The 16,889-nt window shown below is 45.7% G+C and overlaps 1 protein-coding gene across 1 annotated transcript in view; it reads left to right on the top strand.

Annotated features, from left to right (window-relative positions):
• The first annotated feature begins 223 nt into the window (after positions 1-223).
• The window catches only part of USP10 (ubiquitin specific peptidase 10), a 75,279-nt gene continuing 58,613 nt past the window's right edge, over positions 224-16,889 (top strand). The window contains exon 1 of the mRNA XM_027620326.1: positions 224-344. Within this exon, the coding sequence (XP_027476127.1) occupies positions 324-344 (21 nt within the window). The 5' untranslated portion in view covers positions 224-323. The remainder of the gene's footprint in view (positions 345-16,889) is intronic.

Genomic DNA, 16,889 nt, shown 5'->3' with positions numbered 1-16,889 from the left:
ATCACCTCCGTCCCCTGTCCTTTCCCTTTCCGGCATCGCTGCCAGCGCCCGGGGCTCCCGGTGCGCGGCCCCGCAGCCCGCAGCGCGGAGGGGCGCGGGCTCACAGGCCACCAGGCCGGCTCCCGCCGCGCACGCCCACCTGTCGGCCGCGCAGGCGCAGCATGCGCCCGGCGCGCCCGGCCTCCCCGCGCCCCGCGGCGCGCAGCCAGTGCGCAGGCGCGGCGGCCGATGCGAGTGTGTATGTGCGGGCGAGAAGATGGCGGCGGCGGGGGAAGCAGCGTGAGGAGTCGGACGAGCGCCGAGGCTCATTGAAACGGGCCGCCATGGCCCTCCGCAACCCGCAGGTAGCCGGCGGCCCGCGTCCTGGGCGGGAGCGGCCCCGGGCCGCGGCGGGCGGCGCCGGGGCGGGCGGGCGCACCCTGCCCGGAGCGAGCGTGTGGGAGTGGGGGAGGGCGCTGGGACACGCTGCCCCGGACTAGGCCCCGGCCTCCCGCCGCCGGCGCGCCCCAGCCGCCCGCCGCCGCCCCGCGCGGAGCTCTCAGGGCCTTGCCGCGGGGGAGCCCCGGGGAGGGGCGCCGGGCCGCCTGCGGAGGGCACGGGGGCGCGAAGGGGTTAACCTCTGGGTGGACCGCGGGGGAGCTGGGGGTGCGGAGGGGGCCCTGGGCGCCCCGGAGTGGCAGCCGGCGTGGGGGGGCTTCGGGAGGCCCCGCAGCGGCAAGGGCCCTCTAGGCGCTTGGCTCGCTGCTCCTCGCCGAGCGGGACCCCAGGGCGTGGGGGTGCCTCGCTGCCCACATGCCCCCGAAGGTTGCTTCCTCAGCTTGATTGACCGCGGGGGGTTTGCTGCCTTTCTGGTTTATGGACTCGAGTCACTGAGGAGCAGTCTTAGGTTACTGTTGCAAAGAGAACTGGAAATTGAGTCGCCAGGACCGTACTTTTACTTGCATCAGAGTGACATCTTTTGCACGAATCCATCTCAGCCTGGCTGACACTAACGCGCCGTGTCTCAGCTGTATCTAAAGTTTAGGGGCCGTTTATTATAATGCCGTAGTGGGAAGAAGGGTAGAACGCGCCTTTCTCTTCTAGGGAGATGTACGTATAGAGTCGAGCCCCCCTCCCCCCATTATAATTACTCATGTGTGGTATCTTTCAAGTTTGCTTTAGACCCCTGGTTTTTTGACATCTAATCCCTAGAAATTACTGCACTTTATACCATCCCGGGGTGCTTTCAAGTTAAATATGGGAAAGTGGAACAAAGTAGCTACTGGGAAAACTGGTGGCCGGTAAACACTGACCCTCTGTAAGTTGGTTTTTCTCGCTCTTTAGGAAATGAAGTCAATTTTAATAGCTATTGAATTAACGTGTGTCGTGAAATTTAAAACGCGAGAACCTTTTTTTTTTTTAATGAGATCTTACAGGAGGCTGGAATTCTGTCACATTTTTGGTACTGTAGTTTGCAGAAGTTTCCCCCTTTAACTTTTTGTTCGCTTGTACATCTACTTTCGTGAGTATTTAGTATGGTTCTTTGAACACACAAAAAGGGATTTAGTATTTGAATAATTTTTACACATGTATAATTGAAAGATTTTCTTAAGAGATTTGGTATTTGCAGCTTTCTCAACTTAAATATTAATGTGCATAGCTCATTAAAATTAGTAAGAACAGGTACAAGATTGTGGACTGATGTGTAATGTAATATGCATAGTGATTTTGGGAAACGAAGAAGGCATGTTTAGGGATAATTTGTTTAGGGATAATTTAGTCCATTATTTTTTTTCAAGATTTTATTTTTGTAAGTAGCCTTTACACCCACTGTGGGGCTCGAACTCACAACCCCAAGATCAAGAGTTGCACACTCCACCAACTGAGCCAGCCAGGCGCCCCTAATTCAGTCCATTATTATAAACATCCATTACAATGCAAATTGATTGAAATGATAATTAGCTGTGACAGTATGTAAACTTAATTGTAATTTCGTTTGCATTCATTGTTGTAGTATTTACGTTTTATACTACAATACTGCTTATACACATCCTTAGAAAATTGCAGTGGCCGAAGTCAGCTGAACATAAATAGTAGCAACTCTTTGAGTTTATTCTTTTGTTGGGTTTATTTTTAAGAGTGATCTAAATGTTTTAAGTTCTAGCATGGAGAAGGTGGCAGAGGATTAGTTTGATTTCTCTAAATTTTCTTTTTAAAAGAATAGTAATGAAAACAAGTAATGAAATCATGTGACAGGCTTTCATGATTGTATCCTGCTTGAGTTAGGCTGAGCATTTTAAGAAATTTATTTTCATTCATTTACCTTTCGTCCTGAGGATCCTGCAACGTCAGTGGTCATCCGTTCATTCATTCAACAAATAGTGATCACTTACCATGTGCTAATCGTGGTGGTAGTGTATTACTTGTTTATCATTGGGAATGAAAACCACAAATTAATAGTAAGGGTTTTATATTAAAATTGAATTGTTACTGGTAAGTTTTGAAAATTCATTTAGATTATATACTGTTTCCCTATTACTGATTGAATCGTGTTCCCTGGATTGAAGTGAACCAGTGCAGAACTTGGAAACATTTCTAATGCCAGTAGCTTTCAACATTGTAACAAGTACAAAGGATGAACTTTACAATTGAAGTGTAAGTACATCTCTCATTTATGAATATTTGTTGTGCGATGAAATGATCTGGCATAATTAGTTTGAACTGACCAGTTCTTCCTTAAACCAGAAGAGATTTTTGTGGTCATTGAAGTTGTTTGTAGTGAGATTCCCTCAACAGCGCCTCCTACCCCCTGTTTGAATATCACCGGGGCTGCTTCTGTCCTGGTGCTCTGAAGCGGGCTCACTCCAGTCTTTTCATTACCTCACAGTAGCGGATCCCCCACATTTTATACTATGGAATTTCTTGGATCCAATTTACAGCATATGGCAGGGTGTTACTGTGTCGTTGAATATCTGTTTATAACTGACAGCTCTATTAGTAATTCTCAAAAGATACATTTTTATCACATAGCAGCTGAAGTAAATAAAATTATCTGAAATGCAGGATATTTGGAGATCCTGATTTTCCTTTGCACAGTGACAGCAAAATATCCAGACATGTCCTAAGAGTAGATATGCCATTTAAAGTTTGTGAGTTGATGGTTGCTGTTGTGGTTTACAGAGCAGCAGTGCTGGTGAGGTGTATCCAGGGCCCTGACCTCATGCTCTTGAGCCATCTTGTTGGGACCCCTGTTTATTGAAATTACAGTGAATGCTAAGCGGATCTGCCTCATTCCAAATTCCTCTGTAGAGCAAAAGTTAGGACATACATTACAGTGCACTTTTATGTGGAACCCGCATGATTTAAATAGTGGTTCACGTAGGAAAACTGAAAGGAGGAAAGGATTACAAGGTTTAATGATTATTTAATGACAAACCTAGTGGCACATTTACTTTGTGCCATGTTCAGAGTGTAATATTCAGGTAATTGAGAAAAGTTGTATCATCTCTACTTGAATTATTAGTTACATCAAGTTTCTTTTTTGTTTGTGTTTTTACTGATTGCAGACATGTGAGTATTTGCTGTTAATGGATCTGGTTTTTCAAGTGGATTATTAAAGGTGTTTGCTGAGGACACTTCTTACTGATAATATACTAAAGTATGAGAAATTGTAGGAAGAGCTCGCTTTTGGATTTGTAATTAGGCTGTTACAGTTCTATTTACTGCCTCCCATGCAAGTATCACAGTGGCACAAAACAGATAAATGTTTGAAGTGGAATTTATTGGCCTTGGGCCATTGGATTACTGTCATTTGTCCCTTTAGTGCTACTTCAGCAGTGTAGATGTTCATTTCCAAAGACTTATGTGTGCTTGGATTGCAGTTTGCCCGTTTATTGAAGTGATCCCTCCCCCCCCCCCCCGAGGTCTGTTTGTGACCATTTTTGTCACTACAGGCTGGATTAAGAACTAGTGTAGGCGACATAAAGGTAGCCCGTGGGGTATGTTCATAGTATTTGTTTCAAGGATCAGACATCGTAGAATTGGTCATAAACCTGGATGAGGATCTTCAAAATGTAGACTTTTGATGAGCTGGCTCTTTTCTATTTGAAAGCTCCTCAGCTGTGATCCCATTCCAGCAGAAGACCTGAGAAACCAGAATCTCTTGGCCAATAACTCCATTCTGCCCTCTGCCTTGACACATAGGGTTCTTCGGGTGCCGTCTTCTGGGAATAGAGTAGGTGAGGTATAGAGACGCTAGAGGTGTGGCTTAGGACTGGGAGAGTAAGGTAGTGCAGAGAGGATTAGAGCATATTTTCCTAGAGTTTCCTTTTCAGGCTTGCTGGAGAATTGTTAGATGGTAACGTGCATGGAGTGTTACCCCGGTGCTTGCCGCCATGTGTCCATGTGTTACTCTTGTGATTCTCAGACCCCTCCCTTTTGGGCTTTGTCTGCAGCTTTATTGGTTGTCATTCTTCAGATTAATTCTTTTTTTTTTTTAAAGATTTTATTTATTTATTTGAGAGAGAATGAGAGAGCACATGAGAGGGGGAAGGGTCAGAGGGAGAAGCATACTCCCTGCTGAGCAGGGAGCCCGATGCGGGACTCGATCCCGGGACTCCAGGATCATGACCTGAGCCGAAGGCAGTCGCTTAACCAACTGAGCCACCCAGGCGCCCCCAGATTAATTCCTTATGTTTTTGGTATCGGCTTGAGGGACATCTCCTAAGCCTACACTGTCTGATTCAAGAGTCTCATAACTGGTGCACTACAAGTGAAAGTAGCTCCCAGTAGAAAGGCTGGGATCCCTACTCTTGTATCTTTGGTACGTGATTTTTACATCTAGTTGCCTTTTTCCTTTCCTCCCTCTTTCTTTGCTCCCTTTTCATCATATATGATGGTGGCAGATTTTCTTACCCCATTTGTTCTTGTTTTATGAGGTAAATTTTTTCGGGGATCCTGGGTGGCACAGTCGATTATGCGTCCGGCTCTTGGTTTCAGCTCTGGTCATTTCTTAAGGTTGTGAGATCAAGGCCTGCGTTGGCCTCTGTGCGCAGCATGGAGTCTGCTTGAGATTCTCTCTCTCTCCCCCCTCCTGCTTGTATTTTCTCTCTCTCAAATAAATAAATAAATCTTTTTTTTTTAAAGATTTTATTTATTTATTTGAGAGAGAGAGAGAATGAGAGATGGAAAGCACGAGAGGGAAGAGGGTCAGAGGGAGAAGCAGACTCCCCGCTGAGCAGGAAGCCCGATGTGGGACTCGATCCCGGGACTCCAGGATCATGACCTGAGCCGAAGGCAGTCACTTAACCAACTGAGCCACCCAGGCGCCCCAATAAATAAATCTTTAAAAAAAGAAAATTGTTTCATTTCTCTGTACTGTATGCAGACAGCTTGCTGGCTGGGGTGGGAAAGGCAGAGTGCCGTGAATGGTGCACCTCCCTGGAGCTGTTGTTCTGAGATGAGACCTGTTGGTTGTGCTAGAAGTGGTGGGGACAGCTTTCCAGACTATTTTCTCCACTTGGGTCTCCCATAAAATGTATCAAATAAAGCTAGGTGTCTGTATAAGTTACATTTGCAAGCCACAGACCTTGTGAAATGGAACTGCTCAAGAACATTTAAGATGATTCTGTGTAGAAAATTTTGATTTGCATTTTGGTGTAACAGGTTACAGTCTGCATTGTTTACTTGTTCTCACAGAAACATGATGACGTCCTTTGCCCTGGATATAAGAAGTGCATTTTCAATTTTATTATATTCATTTAAATTTAGTTAGGACTAATTAACTTACGAATTTATTTGGTATTCTAATAGTTGTTAAGAGGATTTTAGTGTTTTTTTGGGTTTCTCCTATTTTAGACCTAACTCTAGAGAAGCAGTGCCTCTCTTGAGAGACTTTCTCTTATGTCATTAAAATACTCTCCCTCTTCTTTCTGAAAATCTTAATTTTTTTTCCTTTTGATATGATGTGTTGAAGCTTTAGGGAAAATGGAAGAGAATTTGACAGTGAAATTTAATTCTAGAGTGTTATTTTTTTAAAGGTTTTATTTATTTATTTGAGAGTTAGAGAAAGAGAGTGTGCGAGAGGGAGAGCGCTAGAGCAGGAGCAGGGAGCCCGCCTAGGTTCATTCCAAGAAGATTCCAAGATGGTGGGGTCATGACCTGGGCTGAAAGCAGAAGCTTAACTGACTGAGCCACCCAGGTGCCCCTATTCTGGAGTTTTTTGTGTCTTGCCCGGTGTTGTAAAGTATGTCTCTTGATATTTTAAGTAGTAATTCCACTTAGATGGCTGCCAAGATGTGTATATTTATTTGAGACCTGAAATAGGTCTTCTGAGTAGATCCCATAATTGGACGAGGAAGAACATATTAATAATAAAACACTAAATGTTGCAGTAATCAACATATTTGAGGCATGTTGTGCAGTGTGTAAGCTTCATAGTTTATAAGTGCCTTGTTTGATCCTTATGGCGACTGTGTTGTCATCACCATTTTACAGATGCATGAAGTGAGACCCTGACGGCTTGTGACTTGAAGTCCCATGGCTGTTGAGTGTGTGATCAGGGCCTTGCAAGCAGGTCTTTGGACTTCTGAATTCTTTGTTTTTTCTGCTTTGCCAAACTGCTTTTCTACAAGAGACTGGTAAAGACATAGTGCTTCACATGTTGACTTTGCCATAGCACTTCCTCAGTGAAAGTTTATGGAATGGGTGAATGCATGAAATAAAAATTGAAACGTTTAAAGATTTTTTTTTAAAGATTTTTTAAATTTATTCTTTGACAGAGAGAGACAAGGCGAGAGAGGGAACACAAGCAGGGGGAGTGGGAGAGGGAGAACAGGCCTCCTATGGAGCAGGGAGCCCCATGCGGGGCTTGATCCCAGGACCCTGGGATCATGACCCGAGCCAAAGGCAGACATAACTGACTGAGCCACCCAGGCACCCCTGAAATGTTTAAAGATTTTATTAATTTGAGAGAGAGTACACGTGCACACATGAGCAGGGGGAGGGGTAGAGGGAGAAACAGACTCTCCGCTGAGCACGGAGTCCAACGAGGGGCTCCATCCCAGGACCCTGAGATCATGGCCTGACCCCAAATCGAGAGTTGGATGCTCAACCGATTGAGCCACCCAGGTTCCCCCCCTCCCAAATTGAAACGTTTAAAGATAGTAATCTTACTAAGAGTTGCTAATACGTTATTCATTACTAAATTTTGTGTGGGGTGTGTCTGTATTGATTTTGTTTTTTTTTAAAGATTTTATTTATTCATTTGACAGAGAGAGACAGCGAGAGAGGGAACACAAGCAGGGGGAGTGGGAGAGGGAGAAGCAGGCTTCCCACGTAGCAGGGAACCTGATGCGGGGCTCGATCCCAGGACCTTGGGATCATGACCTGAGCTGAAGGCAGACACTTTTTTTTTTTTTAAAGATTTTATTTATTTACTTGAGATAGAGAAACAGCAAGAGAGGGAGGCAGAAGCAGACTCCCCGCTGAGCAAGGAGCTGGATGCGGGACTCGATCTCAGGTCCCTGGGATCATGATCTGAGCCTATGGCAGATGCTCAAGTGACTGAGCCACCCAGGTGCCCCTGAAGGCAGACGCTTAATGACTGAGCCACCCAGGTGCCCCAGTATTGATTTTTTTAAACACAAACTCCAGGGGTGATATATGTTTTCCATGCTTTTTCCTGCTGGGTGTTTTTGTTGTTCCATTGTATGGTCTGTTTAGCCAGATGGTCACTGAGCTGAACTGTTTGGAGCAAATCTTGTTTTTAAAATTTTAGAAGGCATCTCTTCAAGCATAGTAATTTTCTTCTTTTTACCTGATTTTTGCCAGGGAATGGAGCAGATATTCTGGAGGTTAAAGTATACTGAAAACTGTGGAAGTGTTCTAGAAATTTCTGAGTAATAAAATGTCCACTTTTTTTTTTTAAGAAATGGTATTTTGAAGAATTCAACCCCTCAGTTAACAGCAGCCATGCCATCCAGTTTTTACATAGTAAAAAGAGATCTGAATCAAATTCAGATTCTTGTCTCTTGGTCCCCCCTCTTCACTAGAGGTTGTTGAGAGGATGAACCTTTCCTTAGTTGGAGAGATTGGTAAGTTACCAGCTCGAGTGAATAGTGGGGGAATTGGCAGTTAGCCTGGGTTTTCCCGTCTTCTATTAAAATCAGGTTTTCTTCTCCCCTTGTTTTTTTTTTTTTGTTTTTAAAAGGAAAGTTTTTTTTTTTTTTTTTAAGATTTTATTTATTTGACAGAGAAAGAGACAGCGAGAGAGGGAACACAAGCAGGGGGAGTGGGAGAGGGAGAAGCAGGCTTCCGGCTGAGCAGAGAGCCCGATGTGGGGCTGGATCCCAGGACCCTGGGATCATGACCTGAGCCGAAGGCAGACGCTTAATGACTGGGCCACCCGGGCGCCCCATCCCCCTTTGTTTTAATCAAAGCGCTACAATGGCAGAAATAAAACACTCTCCCGTTGCCCACCTCAGATCCCTCTCCCCAGAGGTAACAGCATTCAACCACTTCTGACTCTAATAAAATGCAAAATCAGGTCTTCCAAGGGTAACATTCTGTTTGATTTGGAATTAATTTGTAGGCTCTCGGACACTTTTATTCAGAACCACATATAAAGGACTTTGTATCTTTTGTGATTGTTCAAACAAAAATTTCTGGCGCCTGGGCATTAGGAATATAGAGCTGAAGAGAGTTCCTGTGCTTCAGAAAAAGTTCATGGGGTAGCAGTGGGGAGAGAAACAGGCCAATTGGTGAATCCTGATTTCGGGTGGTAATTCCTGTAACGGAAGTGTGAAGAACATTGTTAAGAATTTTCATTCATTCATTCATTCATTCAGCAAATAGTTATTGAGGGGCTACTGTGGATTCGGGTGACAAGCAAAAACATTGTCCTTCCTACCAGGGAGCTTACTGTCTGGTGAGGGACACAGTTGCTGATCAGAGAATCACAGTAATGCATGTGTCATTCCAAGCTGCGAAGTGTGTTCTAAAGGAAGGGGACACAGCGTGTTGGCATGGCCTGGGGAAATCAGGGAAGTGTTTCCCTGGCAGTGGCTCCTTAGGGCAGATGCACTGTGTGAGACAGTGCGGACTGCCTGTGCACAGGCCCTGTGGCTGGAGGGCCTTGAGAGCACATAAGAGGACTCAGAGAAAGCCTGTGTATGCAGAGCTCAGTGCCCAAGCGGAGAGGCAGACCAGGGTCTATCCAACCTTGTAGGCTTTCTTAGGTGTTAATGTCTTTATCCTGAGAAAAACCTGGAAGGAGGGGCTTATATAGCATGGAACCACATAGTCACGTTGCAGTGTGGGCTCACTCTCTGACAGCCCTGTGTAGAATAGACTGTCTATAATGGGGTCACAGTGGCCATCGGAAGATCAGGTAGGAGGGTTTCTGGATTTTTGTTTAGAGAGAGTGCAGTGGGGACGCCTGAATGGCTCAGTCAGTTAAGCAACTGCCTTCAGCTCAGGTCATGATCCCAGTGTCCTGGGATCGAGTGCCGCATCATCAGGCTCCTTGCTCAAGTGGGGAGCCTGCTTCTTCCTCTGCCTGCCACTCCCTTTGTACTCTCCCTCCCTCTCTTTCATTCTCTATCTGGAAATAAATAAATAAATCTTTTTAAAAAAATGGGAAGAGTGCAGTGGAGAGAGGTGGCATGGTTCAAGAGATATTGAGGTGGAAGATGGATTGAACAGGAAGAGAGTGACTGAGTGAGTGTCTGGGAAAGCTGGGAAGATGTCTCTTCTGAAAAGGTGACATTTGGGCAGAGAAACAAGAGGACAAGGGCATGTGGGAGAGAGTATGCAGAGGAACCAAGTCCCAAAACCTGAGGCTTGTTTAGGGACCTGGGAGAGGTTTTTGGCTAAAATGATGTTTAGGGTGAAGTGATGGGGCAGGAGTCAGAGGAGAGCTGAAGGACCTCAAGAGAGTCCAAGCCAAAGACTGCCTTTGATCTTCTAAGCAGGTGGCGTTCTGTGGGAACCCACAGTTTTTGTAATAAAACCACAGGTTTTAAAAAGTGGTAGTACCACTCTGTGTTAGCATTGCTGGTGGAGATGGTTTCCAGGGGCTTAGTTGAGGTACTTCATGGGCTGTCAGAGGTTTCACTCTTTTGGCTGTCCTCCAGATCGGGGAATATACTCTCTGCTCACTTCAGCACCCCAAGCATGTTAAACCCCAGAACTTTGAGGGGAAAAAGGTAGGGCATTCTTTTGGGGACATCTGAGGCAGATTAATGCAAGGCAAATAGCTTTTTTTTTTAAGATTTTATTTATGTATTTGACAGAGAGAGACACAGCGAGAGAGGGAACACAAGCAGGGGGAGTGGGAGAGGGAGAAGCAGGCAGGGAGTCCGATGTGGGGCTCGATCCCAGGACCCTAGGATCATGGCCTGAGCTAAAGGCAGACGCTTAACGACTGAGCCACCCAGGCACCCCTAGGCAAATAGCTCTTGACTGTCCTCAGTGATAGAATTGGATAGATTAATTAGGGAAGGCCATTTGGGGACATTATTCACTTTATTTTGGGGGAGCATCTTTATAAAAACAAGCATTTGTTCCTTATGATCCTTGGAAATAAAGAAAATACAAGAAACACATGTCACCCATAGTGTCCCACAACCCTGAGGTGACTTAATGAGGTTAATAATTTGAAATGCTTCCCTGCAGTCCTTTTTATAGTAGATGTTAGAAATTTGGAATCATCTTATGTGATAGTATTTCTTACGTTGTGACTCTTGGTCATAGTCTTCTCCTTTGGGAATCATCTGGCACCCTGATGGCCAGCCAGACCTCCTGGGCAGGGCTTGGGATCTGGGTTTTAGGCAGTTCCCCCGGGATAGTGCAGCCATGCTCAGGTTTCAGAGCCTCCATATGGCTTTGTTTCCAGCTTATTTCACTTAACTTGTTGAGCATTTTACCATAAGATTAACTAAATCATATTTTGGGTAAAATTTTTTAACTTATTCAGTCTAGGTTAGGTGTGAACAACAACAAAAATACATGTACGTACCGCTGTGAGAGGTGATATTATGTAATTTTAGCACTGAGTGGAATGAATCGTTGGAACAGAACTAGCTTGAAAAACCTGAAAATTTTGCCCCTTTGAAGATCTCTCACATTGGGACTTCAGATGGGGATTTCTGACTAATTCCTTTTCAGCAACATTTATCCAGCTCTTGCTGTGTGCTAGCGCCTGTGTTGAGGTTCGTATGGTACTAAAGTATCTAAGTAGAGATCCATTCCCCAGAGCTGTAGAGCTGCTCTGTGTTGTGGGTGGGACCCAGTGTGGATGGTGTGGGAACAGCCCAGACTGCCGCACGGCTCAAACGAACTGTGACCATCTGATGTCCCAGAGAGCTGGGGTGAGCTTTCTGATTCATCCTGAAGTCTGGTCGTAGTCAAAATTTCTCTGAGGTTGTATGTACAGTATTAAGCCAATTTGTTTTCAGAAATTCTTGTTACCTTTTTTTGTTGCCAGTCATGGATTTGTCAGTTTAGGAAATTCTTGCCTCCAATTCTTCACAAACGTGCTAAAATAATTTTTTTTTAAAGATTTTATTAATTCACTTATTTTAGAGAGAGGGTGAGAGAGGGAGAGAGATCGGGAGAGTGGGGGAGGGGCAGAGGGCGAGGGAGACAATCTCATGCAGACTACATGCGGAGCTTGGAGCCCAACTTAGGGCTCCATCCCATGACCCCAAGATCATGACCTGAGCCAAAATCAAGAGTCAGATGCTCAACCGACTGAGCCACCCAGATGTCCCTAAAATAATTACTCTTGGTTCCATCTTTTTTTTTTTTAAAGATTTTATTTATTTATTTGACAGAGAGACAGCCAGAGAGGGAGCACAAGCAGGGGGAGTGGGAGAGGGAGAAGCAGGCTCCCCGCGGAGCAGGGAGCCCGATGCGGGGCTCGATCCCGGGACCCTGGGACCATGACCTGAGCCGAAGGCAGACGCTTAACGACTGAGCCACCCGGGCGCCCCTGTCATTTTGTTTCTTTGACATTGATTTCTTTTTGGGTTGAAAGATTTGAATTAGCTTTGTTAATTAGTCCTTCACTGTCCTATGAAAAAGGAAAGGAATGCCATGTATGTAATGTGCACAGTGAGCTTTGAGGCCCCTGTGAACTTTGATTTTGTAGATGCCCTATCTTTCCTCTGAGAGTCGGTCAGCCGTTTATGGAGGCCTGCAGCCTTCTGGGCCCTGTGTGGGCACTGTGCCCAGAGAGGGCCCTGCCTGGTGGAGGGGAGCACCACACACGTGGTTGTCTAACTAGAGCCTTGGCAGGTGGTCTGAAGTAAGAGTAAGGACCCTGGGAGTGAGCCGGTGGCGCAAGAAGGCTCTCTTGAGGTCTGGTTCTCCTCCAGCACCTCCACTGTCAGCACAGCATCTTGCCCCTACTGTGTGTGCAGTGGGTAAGTTACTTGACGGAGGAACCAGTTGGAGGAAATAAAGAGAACACCTGGTTGTCATTCAGTTTGTTCAGGACTGCGTATGGGTTTGTTCTGGTGTTTCTCATTCTGGAAATGAAGATTAGGACCACAGTGTACAGAACCGTGAGGGACAGATTGGTCTTCCATAGAAATACCTTTTAGTAATGACACCTGAATAAGAAGGATAGGCTGCTGATGAAGTATTCAGATTGATTAGAATTTCTGTCTTAAGAATGAGTGGGTGGTGCGTGCCTGGGTGGCTCATTCGGTTGAGTATCGTCTGCCTTTGGCTCACATCATGATCCTGGGGTCCTGGGATCAGGTGCATCAGGCCCCTGCTCAGCAGGGAGCTTGCTTCTCCCTCTCCCTCCGTTGTGCCCCCTGCTTGTGTGTGTGTGCGCACGCTCTCTTTCTCTCTCTCTGTCAAATAAATAAATAGAATCTTAAAAAAGAGAAAAGAATGAGTGGGTGGGGCACCTGGCTGGCTTAGTTGGCGGAGCATGTGACTCTTGATCTCAGGGTTGTGAGTTCAAGCCCCACATTGGGTGTAGAGTTTCCAAAAAAAAAAAAAGAATGCATGGGTGACCTCTAAGCATCTTTTAAGGTTTTTCATGGTTCTCTTTATCTCTGTTGTGTAGTTTCTTGAATCCTCTGTATCAGATAATCTGGTATTTTGTTTCATTTTCTGGGTTGTCTCTCAGTAAATGTAATCCTGAGATCAGAGGATAGTTACTGATGCCAATACAGTGCTTTCAGCCCCCCCCCCCCCCCCCCCCCCCCGCCATGCCCTGTTAGTGGACCATGGCAGCCATCCTTTGTTGACCCGGTCAGAGCAGATGCCATTAATTCCTGCAATTCAAGAGCCACAGAGCTGTCAGCCTTCCAGGTAGAGAGCCTAATTGTATGTCAGAGATGAGCATAACTTTAACCAGAGCAGGGATTTCTTTGATACATCTCCAGGGCCTCGAACATATCAGTGCTCAATAAGTATGTATTGATGAACAAATTGGTGAAAGATACAGCACAGTCCATATATTGAGGAAGTTCACAGTTGAGTGTGGGAGAGACTAATCAACTTAAAATCTAGAGTGAGTAACTCTGCAGGTTTGTTGGGAAAATAGTTGGTATAGCTGAGACTCTGGAAGTGACGGAGTTCTGTGGTGTGAGAAGTCCTCGAGGCCAGAGAGAAGGGCACTGATGCAAGAGACCCCAGTGTGCACAGCAGCGTGGAAACGCGCAGAGAGAGCCGCGGCACCAGCTGTGGGGGAACTTGCCGATGGGTCTGGCTAGGTGCGTGACTGCCAAACCCTGAGCTCTTATATGCTCTGCTGGAGCCTTTTCTCCTGAAGAGTTGTGGCAGGCTGTTCCTAGGGACCAAAATCACATTCCCATTTTAGAGAAAGTGCTGTGGTGGCTGCCTGTGGTTTGGAGGGTGGAGGTTGAGCCTGGAGGCAGGGAGGGCTGGCCTACTGAGAAGCACTAAAGGGGTGGGGAGGGGAAATGAGGCTTTGGGTGACCAGTTGAAATGGGATGCAGAGGGAACCAGGCAGCTTCACTGTAATGTATTTTAATAACGCATTTTCTTCTTTAGTGAAATACTGTTTGTTGTTTAGTGAAGTGTTTTTTTCCCACTTATATTGTGAATATTCTCCATTATTAAACTTTTTCTTAAGTATTATTTTTAAGTACTGTGGTGCATTCACAAGTTATGTTTTATACATGCTAACAACAGTAATGGGGGACGCCTGGGTGGCTCAGTCGGTTAAGTGTTTGCCTTCTGATTAGGTCATGATCCCAGGGTCCTGGGCTTGAGTCCCACATCAGGCTCCTTGTTCAGCAGGAGCCTGCTTCTCCCTCTGCAGCTCCCCCTGCTTGTGCGCGCTCTCTCTCTCTCTCTCTCACACACACACACACACACACAAATAAAATCTTTAAAAAACAACAACAACAAAAAACAGCGATGGGCATTTTTTGGATACATTTTTTAGTTGTTTCTGATTGTAAATTGTCTTGTTTCCCACAACTAATTAAAGCATTGACGTAAACGGAAAGGTGAATTTAAATCATTGATAATCTTAGGGGTGGGGGGATATATTTTGCTAAGTAATATTAAGTAATTAGTGGTAATTTATTTATTTATTTTTAAAAGATCTTATTTATTTGAGAGAGAGAATGAGATAGAGCATGAGAGCGGGGATGTCAGAGGAAAAAGCAGACTCCCCGCTGAGCAGGGAGCCCGAGGTGGACTCGATCCCGGGACTCCAGGATCATGGCCTGAGCCGAAGGTGGTCACTTAACTAACTGAGCCACCCAGGCGCCCCAATTAGTGGTAATTTAAAATGAAGTTTTTTTTTTTAAAGATTTTTATTTATTCGAGAGAAAGAGAGCACGAGAAGGGGGAGGTCAGAGGGAGAAGCAGACTCCCCACTGAGCAGGGTGCCCGACACTGGACTCGATCCCAGGACTTCAGGACCATGACCCAAGCCGAAGGCTTAACCAACTGAGCCACCCAGGCACCTCGAAGTTTTTTTTTAAGATTTTATTTTTATGTAATCTCTACACCCAATTGGGCTCACAGTCAACAATCCTGAGATCAAGAGTCTTGATGCTCTACTGACGGATCCACTCAGGTGCCCCGAAAACATGAAGTTTTTTTAATGTTTGGATTTTATTTTTTATTTTAATTTTTTAATTTTTAAAAAAATTTTAAAAGATTTTGAGAGAGAGAGAAAGAGCAGAGAGAGAGAGAGCGTGCACATGAGCAGGGGGAGGGGCAGAGGGAGAGAGAGAAGCCGACTTGCAGCTGAGCAGAGAGCCAGAGGCAGGGCTCTGTCCCAGGACTCTGGGATCACTTGGGATCACGACCTGAGCAGACTTTTTTTTTTTTTTTAAAGATTTTATTTATTTATTTGAGAGAGAGAATGAGATAGAGCATGAGAGGGGGGAGGGTCAGAGGGAGAAGCAGACTCCGTGCTGAGCAGGGAGCCCGATGCGGGGCTCGATCCCAGGACTCCAGGATCATGACCTGAGCTGAAGGCAGTCGCTTAACCAACCTGAGCCACCCAGGTGCCCCTGAGCAGACATTTAATTGCCTGAGCCACCCAGGTGCCCCTAAATGTTTGAATTTTAGAACTGCATGCTGATTTGATCATAGGCAAGTTATACATGTGAAATGCTTGAAAAAGATTGAGAAAGATCTTTTCATAAAATATATGTCAATAAGCTGGTTAATGTATGGTGAAGGCCAACTATTTTAGCTGCTGCTAGAGCTATTCAGGAGGGTAACCGCAGTGCTCTTACCCTGTGTGGGCAGTGGGTGACTAAGCACGTGTTTGAGGCATAGGGAACAGCCGGGGCACGTTGTGAGGTGTGTAGTTAAGTGCCAAGTGCTTGTGTGGTGCACGTGTTAAGTTCTGCAGCAGTAATTCAGAGAGTGAAGGAGATGAGTGACAAGTAACCTTGACAGTGAAAGAGGATTTTGGCGAATGGAGAGGGAGGAGGAGGGCATTCCGTGTGGGGAAACAGAATGAGTAGGGCTTAGATTTCAAATTAACCTGGTTTTGGCTTTTGGAGTGATCTTACTTTCTGTGCATCCCCTGGTTGCTGCCACGGAACTTGGAATAAGCCTTTTATCTCCTTCATTGCTCACTTCATTCCTGTTTTAGTTAGGATGCTTTTGATAACAAGTAAAAGAAAGGCCAGCACTAACTGGCTTGCACCATACACTAGAGACATAGTGGCTCATGGAACTAGAAATCCCAGAGGGAGGCCAGGCTTCAGGGTTGGTCTGCTGAGTGAGTCCAGCAGTGTCTTTGAGGACCTGGTTTCTTCTCACTTCTGATGTGTCAGCATTTTCCTAAGGTTAGTTCTCCTTCAAATGACACCATGATCACAGCAGATGCAGGCTTCACAGTTGTGTCCAGCCTACACCACATCAACCAGAACAAGAGAGTGCCTGTGTGTTCCAGAATTCTTGACTGTGTCCTGGGGTTTGTGCCCTTTGGGTCCCCCTTGAAGCAAACACTGTGGGCAAGGGAGGGTGGCATGCCAGGTCAGGCTCCCACCTAGAGCTGGGAGTGGGTGTGTGTCAGCCTTCTGAGCTAGGTGACCGCTCACCAGCAGGGGAGGAGGAAAATGAACTTTCAGAGGATGGCTGCAAAGTCCATTACCGTCCCATCTGGGAGGACCATTCCTTCCCACTCTCCTTTTCCAGGTTTGTCAGTTCCTTCTCCTTCTGGACTTCTCTGACTAAAGACTCTGTCCTTTTTTCCTGGCAAGTCATCCTGCACAGTCTGATGGCATCCTGTTGTATGTTAGTCTTCATTAAATTTTATTGTACCTTTACTATTCATGTATTCTTTTTGGGGTAGCTCCAAGCCCCAGGTTCCAATCCTGGCTTTCCCACTTCTGTTCCTGGGATCTTGGGCAGTTAGTTCTCTGAACTTGAAGTTTTTTCATCTTAACACA

Source organism: Zalophus californianus, chromosome 17 (genome assembly GCF_009762305.2).
Source record: "Zalophus californianus isolate mZalCal1 chromosome 17, mZalCal1.pri.v2, whole genome shotgun sequence".
NCBI lineage: Eukaryota > Metazoa > Chordata > Mammalia > Carnivora > Otariidae > Zalophus > Zalophus californianus.
The sequence above is the reverse complement of the archived record's forward strand: the minus strand, read 5'-3'. Positions and strand labels throughout refer to the sequence as shown.